Here is a 13604-nt window from a genome sequence, read left to right as displayed (position 1 = left end):
CCTCCTCTTCCTCTCTTGATTTATTTCCAAAACAACTCTTTATTACTTTCAAAATTTTCTGTCATACTCTTACCCCACTTCACATCTGCTCTCCTCTTTGCCTCCTTTACCTTTTGCTTTACTTCTCTTTTCTTTTCTTTGTACCTCTCATATGACTCCCTCGTCCTATTTTGTAACCAATCTGTGAAAGCTCGCTTCTTCTCTTCTACAACCTTCTTTGTTTCCTCATCCCACCATTCACTACCCTTCCTTCTATTTCTTCCTGTCCTTCTTGTTCCACAGACCATCCTTGCACACTTTGTGACTCCCTCCTTGAACCATTCCCATTCCTCCTCCACACCTAGCTCTACTCTATCCTTCACACCCTCCCACTCCTCCCTCAGCTTCTTCATGTACTCCTTCTCCTTTTCCTTTTCATTTAAAGAGTTCACTCTAAGCACCTCCCTACCTTTTGTCCCTTTCTTCTTTCTCCATCTATCCTCCACTCTCAACTTACCTTCCACCAAAAAATGATCTGATATTCCCCCACCCTCTCCCCTTAGCACATGTACATCCTTAACTCTTCCTATCATAGTCCTATTTACCACTACATAATCCATCAACGCTCAATATACACACCTTCCATCCACCACCCTCTCCCATGTGTACTTATGCTTGACTTTCTTCCAAAACACTGTATTTGCTATCATCAACTCTCTTTCTAGACACATTTCCACCATCAACTCTCCACTACGATTCTTTCCTGGAACTCCACATTTCCCAACCACTCCATCAATTGGACCATTTCCTACCCTAGCATTAAGGTCTCCCAGTACTATTACGTTGACATTTCTCCCTAAATCCTCTATGCACTCATTTAAATCTATCCAAAAGGCCTCCCTTTCTTCTACACTCTTCTCACTGCCAGGCCCATATGCACTTACAAAGACCCACATCTCCTTTCCCAGTTTCACCTTCATCCACATTATCCTTGAGGAAACCTCCTTCCACTCCACTACACGTTTACCTATCTCTTCACTTACTAGAATAGCCACCCCTTCCCTCCCTCGCCCTCACTTCACTCCTGATAACCTCCCACTTACACTCCCAAACTTACACTCACCCTTCCCTTTTTTTTTTTTTTTTTTTTTTAACTTAGTTTCACACAAAGCCAACACATCTATCTTTCTTCTCACAAACATACTACCTATCTCTTCCCTTTTACTCTCATCTGTACCACATCCACGCACATTAAAAGACCCAAACCTTAGGGTGCTGTTCCGAAAACTCCCAGACCCTCTTATGCCTTTACTTTTTTGTTTAGGAATGTCCCCTGTGGGGCTACGAGGAGAAGGATGCCTAGTCCCACTTCCCGTCTCTTTCTTCTCGCCTCTTACGATCCAAGTGGAAATACTTGGTGGCAGTATTCTTTTCCCCCACCACAGGGAATTCCTCCACAGCAGAAAATGAATACTCAGAGAAATGGTGCAGGACAGCAGCAAGGGGTTGGGGGACAGCATAACGGAGGGACAGTCGTAGTATAAAAGTGTCATCATTTCTCTATGAAGAGTTTTCCTCTATCATAGACAAAATGATGTGTGGCTCTGGTCCGTAGGGGCGCCTCATATAGACCCTAAAATATCAACTGCATGTTACTTTGCCACAATAACAAGCAGCCAATACCCCAGACGGGGTATTGGTATGCGTCTGTCTGTAAATGGACAGACAGACGCATTTTCCTCGTCATCTCCGTTGATGGAAAGCATTCATGGAGGCGACACACTAAAGAGAAGGATAACAACAAATAGTTTATCTCCAACGCCTCCAACCATTGTAGAACAACCTAGTCTACATTCTGGTGGCAGCTCGCGGATTCGACATTCGACGCTACATCTTCCCTGGGATTCAATACTACATTCCTACGAAGCACTAAAGCGGATTCGACGTGCTGGGAAGATACATTCGGAAAGCCACTTCTCCATTCTCATTGAGGGCAAGTTTCCCCTCCCAATATGCCTCAACTACATTCGCCATCCCGTTCTACTACGCTGCCCATCGCCCAGCACCATTCCTACGCTGCTCCACCCACACAATAGCCCAAGTCACACTGTCCACACCACATAACACGAGGTCAAGACATACATCTCACACTCAACATCGCTTACGCCAACGCTCTCCATCAAGAGCACAATTAGTTTGTACATACTGTCACAAACCAGGACACCTTGCAAACACATGTTGCCACAGAGAACCTTCACAATCAAACCGTCGCTGCGATTATCACGGCACGTGTTTCCACACGAGTGATCGTTGCTGTGTGCTGTCAGCACGGGGGCAACACAGACCAAACTCTCCGAATCCTTCTCCCGCAAAATATTCAAGTAACACATCTCCTTTATGACTACCGAACACCAAGATTCAGTGCACATCAAGGCCAGTTACTCCGTACCCGGAAGTTTCCTCATCAACTCTACCTGTATATACCCTGGATATCCCAGACATGTCTTCCCATTCCAGTAACATCAAAGTGACAATCTTTCTCGACACGGGTTCTCCAGTCAACATAATGTTAATTCAGGTTTTCCATAAATTACGCAGTGAAAAAATGTGTCACAATTTTGAACCCCCCCTCCCCCCCGACGTCAGCCTTTGCAATATAGATGGTGTACCATTCTCGATCATCGGTAAATTTTCCCTCGACATTCCAGTTTCCGCCTACGTAGCTGACGTTCATTTTCCTGCTGATATCCTCATAGGCTTAAAACTGATGAAACAACATAGTCATTTACCCTGCTCAAAATTGTATCATTTATGCTAACAATTTCTTTCCTGCATTACCATCAGCAACTCCTCATAACGGAAATCAGATTCACGTGGCTGAGTAGGCTTGTACTCCCTCCAAATTCACTCCGCTTCACCGCACGAGGATGCACCAGCTGTAAGTACAAATTGTTCCACCACCTCCATACAACAGAGTTCCCAGTGCTCAACCACTCCAAACCCTCCCCAGGGCTCCTCTTCCACTTTACTGACAGCTGTGGGCATGCATTCCATACTTAACAGATGTACTAACTCCTCCCGCATATCGAAATCAGCTAAATTCAGGACTAAACGCCCATTAAATACCATTAGCATTTCATCGGTTGAGGAAAAATCTTGCCCCCCCCCCATAGAGTAATTCAACAACAAACACGCCCCAGTCTTAGAAGCAGATTAAAAACGACAGAGGGAAAAAAAAAAAAAAAAAAAAAAAAAAATCCATTCCCACTCATTCCATCCCCACATACTCCACTCCCATTCACCCCCTCCCTCTTATCTTGGCTCCTCCTGGATGACGGGTCATCCCTGCATCTTGCCCATTGCCCTGGGTCAGAAGCTATGTAGCAAGACACAGTTCATCCACAACAAAGCCACTCCATTTAATCGGCGATCCCCCTTCTCCGTCCCCTCATGCAGAAAAAGAGAAGACGGGGAGAAATCCTCCCGGGATGCGTCAAAACATGATTCAGAGTGACATTTCACTCAAAAAAAAAAAAAAAAAAAAAAAAAAAAAACACTCCCTCTATCCCCACCCACTCCCCTCCATACATCACAACAACTTCCACACACAACCACCTCCGCCCCCTCCCCCCAACAGACACCCCCCCTCTTCACCCACCCACCCATTCCATCCCTGGTCGCCCCCTCATGCCCACCTTCTCCACACCTCTCCCACCAATCCTTCCTCACTCACTCTTTCCATGCGTCCAAACCATCCCAATACTCGTTCATTAACCCCATCTCCCTCCACCCCGCTCTCCTCCTCACCTCGTTTCTCACTTAAATCCAGCTTAGTAACCCCTACCATACTTCTCAGGCATTTGATCTCAAACACATTCAAACTACTCCTCTCTTACGTTCCATGTTGCTGGCCCATACAGTGCTGTCGGCACAATCACCCTTTCATACAATCTTCTTCCAGCATCCACTCCCAATGTCCACCTCTCATTATACAATACATGCAATTCATTTAATCATAGTTCACTATAGTTACAGTACTGGCACATTCACCTTGATCAGATTAATATCACATCTCACATATCAAATGCTTGGAGTACACATAAGTATATATCTTAACACTGTTTGGTATGAATAAATGATTGAATTCTGCACATATTCAAAGTGGGAGCATTTTCCCAGTTCTGGAAGATGTACAGTTAGAATGCAATGAGTAACTCATGCTATATGATCTTATGAGCCGTTATTTTCTCTACAACTTAACACGTCACGTCCGTTACACCCGGACGAAGTTTACGTGGAGTTTTAAATTGTCTGAAATATTACATCATGTTTGTTTGTTCGTGTGCTTTACCACACTCAATGAGAAGCATAAGATTCTGTCAGAGATTTGTATAACAATGAGATAGCCCAACATTGTTCCTATGATGCAGAGTGCAGAGATGACCAGCACATATTATATGATGTATGTGTTCTTGTATTCGAACACTATTGTTCCTGCCAGACTCCTCTTTATATATATATATATATATATATATATATATATATATATATATATATATATATATATATATATATATATATATATATATATACACACACACACATAGTTTCGTGATCATTACATAGGTGAGGAAGGAGGGCTGTTGATTGCATATAATGCTTTAAGATAAACAATGAGGATGGAAGGTGGTACAAAATTTGTCTCGTTCTGGCCATGAACGTTTGTCAAAATCTTGAAGGTTGGAGAGTCGAAGAGTGCGGGTAATGGGATAGGCTGGGGCGGGGGGTGCTCTTGACAGTTTAGTGATGTGAAGGAGGATTGTATATGTGGGTAGACGAGATTCCGCTTTCTGCATACAAGCTTTCAAGTGGGTTGCAACGAAGGCTATGTGTTAAGGCGTTCATCAAGGAAAGTCCTGCCCAGTACTATATGTAGGCGAGATGGAGGAATAGGCTTAACAAGTAACAACCATAGTCGAATTTGCTTTGTATAGGTTCCAGAGACGCCGTCTACCTACTGTCCAGGTTGTGGGGTAGCAATTTTAGGAATTTACAGGCTTGGAGAAAGGATGTTTGTGGTTAAGGAGTCTAAACAGGTCTATTGTCGAGAAGCAAATCGATTTAGGGACTGGCTTATATTTTACCTGCATAAAGAGTGCTTTTATTGTACAGGAGGGAAGTTACGCATGAGATGGGAGTTGAATAGGTAGAAGCTAAGAAGGTAATCGTAAGAGATTGAGCGCATATGAAAAGGATCAAGCAAAGAATGATCTATTCTGCCACTGGGTGATGTTCCCGAGTTGTATTGATAAAGTATTTTTTCAGTAGTGTTGTCTATTAAAGTGCATGGTGACTGATTCTGAAGTAAAGGAGCGAAATATGTGGTCTTCACCCAATTGATTAACTTCGGACACAGCTTTATGTCTGTTTACTATGAGGAAGGTGGGTTCCTACGCAGAACAGGGCAATATCATTGGTATGTATGTTGGAAATTATTTTGAGGAAGATTTGTGAAGACATGTTATTGATTGTTATGATGCAAAGAAGAATTCTGAGAACGTGGTGAGGATTGGCTATTTCCTGTCCGTACCAGCGTACTAGGAATACTTGAATTAAGAATTGGTATATGAAGGTGGGCAGGGATCCCAGTATTCCTAGTAGTAGTTTTTGGTCATACGGAAATAATCTTCACTGGTGTTGGAGATTAGATAGCATTCTGGCTCGGATCTACGGGCTGGTGTTTTACCCACCTGATCAAAGGGGACGTGCTCTGGCTGCCAGACTCAACTGCTGAAGTACTGTACCTCACTACCTTGACCCAAGTGGTTTGGCCAGACAAGGGTCGACCCTTCATTTCTGTCGTACTGAGTTGGGAGGCGTCTTAAATAGGTTTCGTGTATGAAGTGGGTGGATGTTACGACTCGACCACCTTCCTTATAGTGGGCGTGGAGGGTGTTTTTTTTTTATATACTTGTGTGTGTGCACTTTGATTAAAATATCCTCATCTAGTGGAAAACCTGCAGGACTGCAGTGACTAGCAGCAGTCCTCAACCCACAGATTTTGGGAAGAAACTTTGAACTATTGTCAGTGTTGTATTAGTATAAGACAGTTTGTCACTGGCTCAAAGGGATTGGGAAGAGGGGTTGCCAATTGTCTGATCTCCATGTGTGAAAAGGTGCAAGAATTACAGTTGAAGTTGGTAATGAGAGCTCTTGGGCCCAGTCCCAGAGATAGAGTGTCTGCACCCCCTGGTGGAGGTGAAGGGGCTTGCAGTTTGAAAATGGGTAGCTTCACACCTTGTAAGATCACCACATAATGGTACCCTTCATTGGTTCCTATTTATAATGAATTTAGCAAGGTTTGAGATTGAGTTTTCATCTTTATTTTCTAAACAAATAAGAGGTTGTTAGGTTATTTATTAAATAAAAAAGATAGAATTATAAATATCATGTAATGTAAAAACACAGTACATGTGATAAAAGAAAACACCTCATATTATGCTCATGAGTGTAGAGGTAATTTCTTCATACTGTATATGCATAACAAAAGAAAAAATATACAGATCTCCAAACATTTCAAAGCATTCTGCAGAAAGAAAAGAAAAATAATAACAACAAAATAAGATGAAAATAATCCATAGCATGTCTTCTAAAGCAGTTACATTTGTATAGTATATTTAGCAAGTCTGTACTAATACTTATTACTGTAATGGGTTAGTAGATACAGAAATTGCTGTAAACTACAACCTTACTGAGCAACACTTCATACCATCTGCCTGTTGGCATGAATTTTTCCATAGAATTTTACTATTAATTTACTTTAGGCATTTAGAGGTTGTATTGAAGGTACTGCATAAAACTTGCAGCCATGTTTTATCTTACTTTCCTAAACATTGTGCGTGTTCATTCAATTTTGATGCACTGGAAGTCGTATCACATTTTCTAGTGGCAATACAAATCCAATCTTCTAGTTTATCTATTCACAGAATTTACCACATATTGTTTAAGTGGTATGTTCAAGTAAATTGTCATAATTTCTCTAAATCCTGTATTCAAAGTTAATTTTAATTTCCTTAAATATGGAAAAATAAATAGAAAACTGAAAAATGGGAGCAAACTAGAGAGGGAGAGAGACAGCACATAAAGAGAAAAAGAGGATAGAGAGGTGGGAAGAGGAGAGAGAGGGGAAGAGGGGAGAGAGAGAGAGGGGGGGAAGAAGGGGAGAGGAAGAGGAGAGAGGAAGTAGAGAGAAAGAGAGAGGACACAGCAAGTGAATGAAGGAAGGGGAGAGAGGTGGAGCAAGAGGAAGGAGAGGGGGAAGAGGAAAGTGAAACTTTTGCTCCATTATACCTGTATTTGTCATAGTTTAGTACTATGCTTACCTATCTTTGAAGTAAAGGAATGATTAGTATACTTTTAATCTGGATCATACAAATATAATTGAATGTTCCCAAAATGTATATTGCTATTCTTATCTAGCCCAGCATAAACCTATTTCTAATCCTTTAACTACAATTCCCCTTATAAAGAGAGTATGCTTTAACCACCCACTTCATAAGGGGGAAAAGGCCTTTTGTTATGTACGCATGTATTAACTAAATCCTTACTCACATTACTCAGTGAGAAATAAATGTGTACCCCCATTACACTCACTTTGTGCATCGATTCTCGTTTCTTGTTTAATACAATTTGTAAAGACCAAAAATGGATAACTGGATGTAAGGATTCTGTAAGACAAGTGTCAGAAACATAGTTGCTGTCCATATTCAAAAGTTGTCAGCACCCTGAACTTTCTATTTCCTCCACTTTTTCACAAATGGAGTGAGAACACTAGGCTAGTGCTTTCCACCACCTACTACAAATACAAGCCAATGACACACAAACAGCCCAACAAAAATACAATACTGACAACAGTCCAAAGCTTCTTCCCAGAGGGATCTTATGGGAAGGCCCAGTGACCGTTGCCAACCACTGGGGGGGCAGTGGGTAGTTGACCGATTCAGATTAATGTCATGAAATACAGTTTATATTCATGTGTACAGGTGTTAACATAGTTTTTAAGCTCTTAGGTCCACCATCTACCTCCATGACATTTTCTAAACTTAGTTTCAAACCCATTTTTACATTTATTACTTGCACTCACATGAAGAAGCTTGCACTTTAATAAGGTTAAAATAAAATTCCAGTATAAATTCCCTAAATTGTATCATTATCCACTCCATACAAATACCATAAGATACTGCATTCTTTATAAACAATAGTATCTTATTACATAAACAGTAGCAAGGGTTGGTTGCACATAATGGCAAGGATAAGATTTTTTTACACTCCAGATTTAAGTGAAAAGGAAAACTTGGTAGATGTCAATGCAAGAATGGTTTTGCTATTCTTTTTTTAGAACACGTCAATATACATCTGATGAGTTAACAAAACAGCAGAACCATAACAAATTTAATCACAAAAACCTACATGAAAAATAGTGTAAAACTGATGGCTATAAAATCCATACAAGAACAATATCAGAAAGTATTTGGTTCTATGGGCCTCTGTAATTGTAAACTGATAACTGCTCCTAACAGTGCAATTCGTCCCTTTGTTTTCAGGTCAGGATACGGCTCAACTTTCGGCTCAACTTTCTGTTCAGCAATAAAAGCTGGACATTGGCACTTGTGGCCTTGGGTTGCAATGGATATTAGTTTGACCATAAAGGTGCAACCCTCTGTCATAACTAGGAATTGTTTGACTGAAACAGGAAGCCTAGAGGTCATAACTGGGCTGAAGTCAAGACTACCATGGAAAGCCTGGTGCTTTCCCCGTGACCAAGGGGGGGGCAACGCTCAACTTGGCTACACTTTACAAATCCCTTTCTGGGAATGTTCAATAATGTATACCAAGATTTCTGACATAGGGAGCATGACTTGATTATTTTCCTTTTAACTTCACTGTAAGGCACAGAGATGAGAAATTAGGAATGAAGATATATGTAAACTAGGACATAAACAAGAAATCTAGTTATCCAATTAGTCAACACCCTAGTCTTTCCATGTGTAAACTTCGGGTCTACATACTGCCCAGTCCTCCTTAAAACCCAAGCTCGTAACTATGCGCCATTAACAATAACTATAACCCCTGGAAAAAAAGTGTCGTGTATATATGTATGTGTAATATATATACAACTATATATTTTTACACATATATATATATCTGTGTGCATGGGCATGCACATCTGCATACACATACACACACATACTTGCACACACACATACATGCACATACACATCATATATACATATACAAAAATGCCTTTTCATTCTTATACGGGGATGGCCATACACACACACACACACAAACACAGTAGGACCCCAATATATAAATAGTTCATTAAACGAAGAAATTTGATACAAATTTTTTAACGAAAAAAATAAAATTCACATACTGAGCTGAAATTCAAACAATGAACTGCAAGCAGACTCTGCATGTGTGTAAGTTACTGAAAGTGTTGTGCCTGTTTTGTGTTATGGGCTGAGAACCTTGCTTGAAAATTTTCGTATTTTACACTGAAAATAACATTCATAATATATTTTTTCACTAAAACATAAACAATGAACAATAATCTCTCTCATAAACAATATGGCTAACAAACAGGGTTCCTGATTGAGCTGTGTTTTTGTATAGATTTCACTGTATGTTATGTATCTATGAAAACCATAGTGGCAGCAGCAGACAGTGAGCCTTCCCACTAACCTCAATTGAAAGAACTGTTTTTGTCTGTGTTGGTGTAGGATTGCTTCTATGTCTGTTTGTTGTTGTAGATCAGCTGCTGGTTATCAACTCTCTTTGCAAGAAAAAAGGGGGAGGAAATGCAGTTGAAATTATCTTTGACTTGGCATCTCATCCACTCAATCACACACAAATATATGGGCCCAAAATCTCTGTTAATTTCAACTTTATTTCATCCACCTTTTCACATAGGGAAAGCTGACAACAGGCAATTGCTCCCTTCATCGTACAATTCCAAGTTGATGACACAAACACTCCCACAATAATACAAGACAGGCAAAGCTGACATTTCTCCAGAGATTTGTAGAAAAGCATGCATACACACACAAATATAAACATGTTGGTTCTTGATTTATTGTGAAAAACCTTCAAGATATTCTGGTTCAAAATTTTCGTTAATTAAATCAAGAACCAAAAGCACTTATATTTGTCCTGAATATTCTCACAGCATGAGATTAGCTTCAAGTTATATACATACATACATACATACATATATATGTATTTTCACATGTATCAAACACAAACAAATAAAAGTCTAAGAAGGGGATACGGAGAGGTATGGGAAGGTACGGGAGAAGAGAAGAGAAAGGGAGGGAGGATACAACAGTAATAACAAAGAAAAACCACAGGAGAGATATGCATAGGCTCAAGAATTGTCAAAAACAATAAATGGGACAAGTATGGTATTTGTAGGTGTATATGATCTAAGCTGTGATGTATGGTATTTGCAAGAAAGGAACTTTTAGAGATACCTGAATGGATGGGGGACTAGAAAAAAAAAAAAGTGGACGTTAGGGTCATCAATGCAAAGATATGAATTATGTTGGTAGATGGAATAACAAGTCCATTTAAAATGGATGAAAGAGTTGATGATAATGACAAACAGTTTGTACATGTGTAGTTATGAATAATCCATTCTTAAAAAAGGCAGATATACAGTCAAACCTTGGCAACTATGACATTTAAACTGATCACCATTTAGGTCAAAATGGGTCAATAAGTGGGCATCACAAGTTCAAAATTCCCACCCTACCACCTGTGAGGACAATCCACTACTATGAGAGGGATAAAAGTCAAACCACTTCTGTGGTTCACCCACCACCAGGCAAAGGAATTTGTTTACAGTGTGAGCAGCCATTTGTGATAGCATTACCTTCAACTGTATATATTGCAATATTATTGTAATTTTGCCCAGATTTACCTATGCAACTAATTTTAACTATGGGGTGCTACTAACCACAGGAGAATATTTTATTATATTGCTCCTCTGCCATAATGTTGATATCTGAATACATTGTACTCTGATCAGCCTTAGTAATAGTATGCATGAAAATGTAACAATTTAAGTAGATTTGAGAGTATAAACTCACATAACCCACCTCCTGCCCCAATTAGTCCAAGTCGATGAAGCCTGACTGTATGTTGAATAGCGGGAAAAGGTAGCTGAAGGTTGAAAGAACTGTTACGACATATTATAATACTAAAACCATGGCTAATGGTCATGAATCTACTGAAGTGAAGAAGTGAGGTTACTAAAGTGAAAAGGAAACAGAGGTGGTAAGGAAAGAGTGTAAAGGTCAAAGAGGATTACAGAGGTACAAGCTCTGAAGGAACCAGAAGAATGAAAGTAATAGGTATTCAAGAGATCCATCATGAAAAGTAGAGATGAGGAAGGCAAAGAATGTGTGAGGCAAAGCTAAGAGTTAGAGCAGAAGGAGCAGTATGAGAAGCAGCAGTGAGAGAAAAAGAGTTGGGAGTTCACAAGCTAGCCATAATCAGGGTAGGTCCATACAATAACAAGTGAAGTGTCTAGACAACATGACGATCATGTAGCTTAAGTGTCTGTTTATTGTGGTATTTAAGAAGAAACTGGGGGCCGAGAGGGGTCATTGTTTCATGTGATATAAGAGATTAAGGTTTGTACATAATTTTTTAATTTAAATACTGGGGGTTGAGGAAAAGATGACATGCCCCCCTTTTTTTTTTCTTAGGGTCCAAGACACACAAGTGGGTGGGTTGGAAACTTCTCCACTCATGAAAAGGTACCTGGGCTGAATGTGTATGCATACATGTGCGTGCGTGTCTGCACGATTATCCACTATGGTCTTGGATAATATGCTGGGCTTGTGATCGTCAGATATTAACCTCACAGATGAGAGCTCAATGAGTATACACTGCATACCCACCTCACACTCCTGGAGGACTGTGTGTGTGTGTGTGTGTGTGTGTGCGTGTGAGTACATGTGTGTGCGTGAGTACATGTGTGTGCATATGTGTTGTGAGCACCTATGTTTGTGTGTGTGCATGCACATACCTCCAGGTATTACACCTTTCTCCAATAAATAGGGGTAAACAATTCACAGATCAAGCATGAATTTTCTACCTCCTACACATGAAAGAGGAAAGACAAGATAATTTTCCTGCCCCTAAAATTAAATATAAAATACAAAACTAAAGAGTTAATAACAATAACATACATATCTATACATATATATATATATATACATGTAAGTATATATACATATATATATACACACACACACACAATGTATAAATTGTATATGTATATATGAGTACACACGCATGCAGGCAGATACTCACAAACACACACAGACATACACAATGTCCACAGAATAAGCACTATAAAATTACTTTTGAATTATTCTGTGGAGGAATGCATCTTGATGCTCAAGTCCATCAAGCCTTTAAAAAATTTTGACCAAAAATTATTATTATTTTTCCTTTGTCTCAACTTCATCAATGGTCCTATTTGATCTTGCAACAAAATGATCTGGGATTCTAACCAACCCTTATAAGTTATACTTCCCTTCCCACCCAAAATATACTCCTATCTTCCCCCATGAGGTCAGTTATTGGATAGTGAGCTGATGACAACTCCCTTGAGACAGTACTGCAAAATAACCACACTAGAAACAGCTCAGGGGTCAGAGATTGCCATTGAGGATCTTTTCCACAAAGATAACTTTTTTTTTCTTTTTTTCTTTTTTCTGTATACACTTTCACCCTCCTCCTATGGCTAATATCAAACTTTCCCTCCCCCCCATCTGCTTCCTAAGGACCAATGGGAGTATATGGTCCACCAGTGCCAAAACGAATGGCTCTGTAAAATCAGCTACTGCACACCTGTCAGCACATCTTGTACATGCTGACAGGTGTCTATGTGTAGCTGAACCAGTAGGGACATAAGATCTCTTAGCAATAAAAACAAATGTATCCATTGAGAAACAAAGCCTGATTGTCAGGCAAAACCACTGTACCATATCTAGGACATGATTCAGGTTTGGACATGGGTCCTCAGCCGAGAACAAATTTTTCTAGACTTTTTTTTTTTTTCTTATTTCATATTCCAAAGTAACATAGCCTGACTGATGCTTCCTAAGGATTTACATGTAGTCATCAAGGTTAATGTCATTGAACTCCTCTTCCAAATCTGCTAGTTGTTGAAGGTCAACTTTGTATCGAAGTATTCCTGCAAAAGAAACGAAATTAAAAATTAATGCACATATTATGTTGAAGGCCTTTACCTTACAAGATGGGTGGCATGTATAAGTACCTAAGGACTCCTCCCCTTATACAGGGCTGTCAGTCAGAGAACATGCCCACATCAAGTCACACACATAGAGTAGAAAAAAAGAGAGGGGGAGAGAGGGAGAGACAGGCAGTTACTGGAGGCAAGATAGATTGGGTCCAAGATGCCTACAAACTCTTGAATATTTTCCTCCACTTACAACACAAATGTGGAGCTACCAACAATTGTTACTCTCTTTTTCTTCTATCCATATACAAAAGGCTTTTTTCCCTTTATAAGGGAGATAGCCACTCCA

At 39.9% G+C, this 13604-nt stretch overlaps 1 protein-coding gene across 2 annotated transcripts in view; it reads right to left on the bottom strand.

Annotated features, from left to right (window-relative positions):
• Positions 1-6416: 6416 nt before the first annotated feature.
• Positions 6417-13604, bottom strand: part of eRF1 (eukaryotic release factor 1) — a 28882-nt gene continuing 21694 nt past the window's right edge. For both annotated transcript variants that reach the window (XM_076190659.1, XM_076190660.1), the window contains one exon: positions 6417-13249. Coding sequence is in view for 1 of the 2 variants with exons in the window: in XM_076190660.1 (XP_076046775.1) it covers positions 13164-13249 (86 nt within the window). In the remaining variant the exon portion in view is untranslated. The remainder of the gene's footprint in view (positions 13250-13604) is intronic.

This window comes from Oratosquilla oratoria, chromosome 9 (assembly GCF_046742065.1).
Source record: "Oratosquilla oratoria isolate Oo_2021 chromosome 9, ASM4674206v1, whole genome shotgun sequence".
Taxonomy (NCBI): Eukaryota; Metazoa; Arthropoda; class Malacostraca; order Stomatopoda; family Squillidae; genus Oratosquilla; species Oratosquilla oratoria.
The sequence above is the reverse complement of the archived record's forward strand: the minus strand, read 5'-3'. Positions and strand labels throughout refer to the sequence as shown.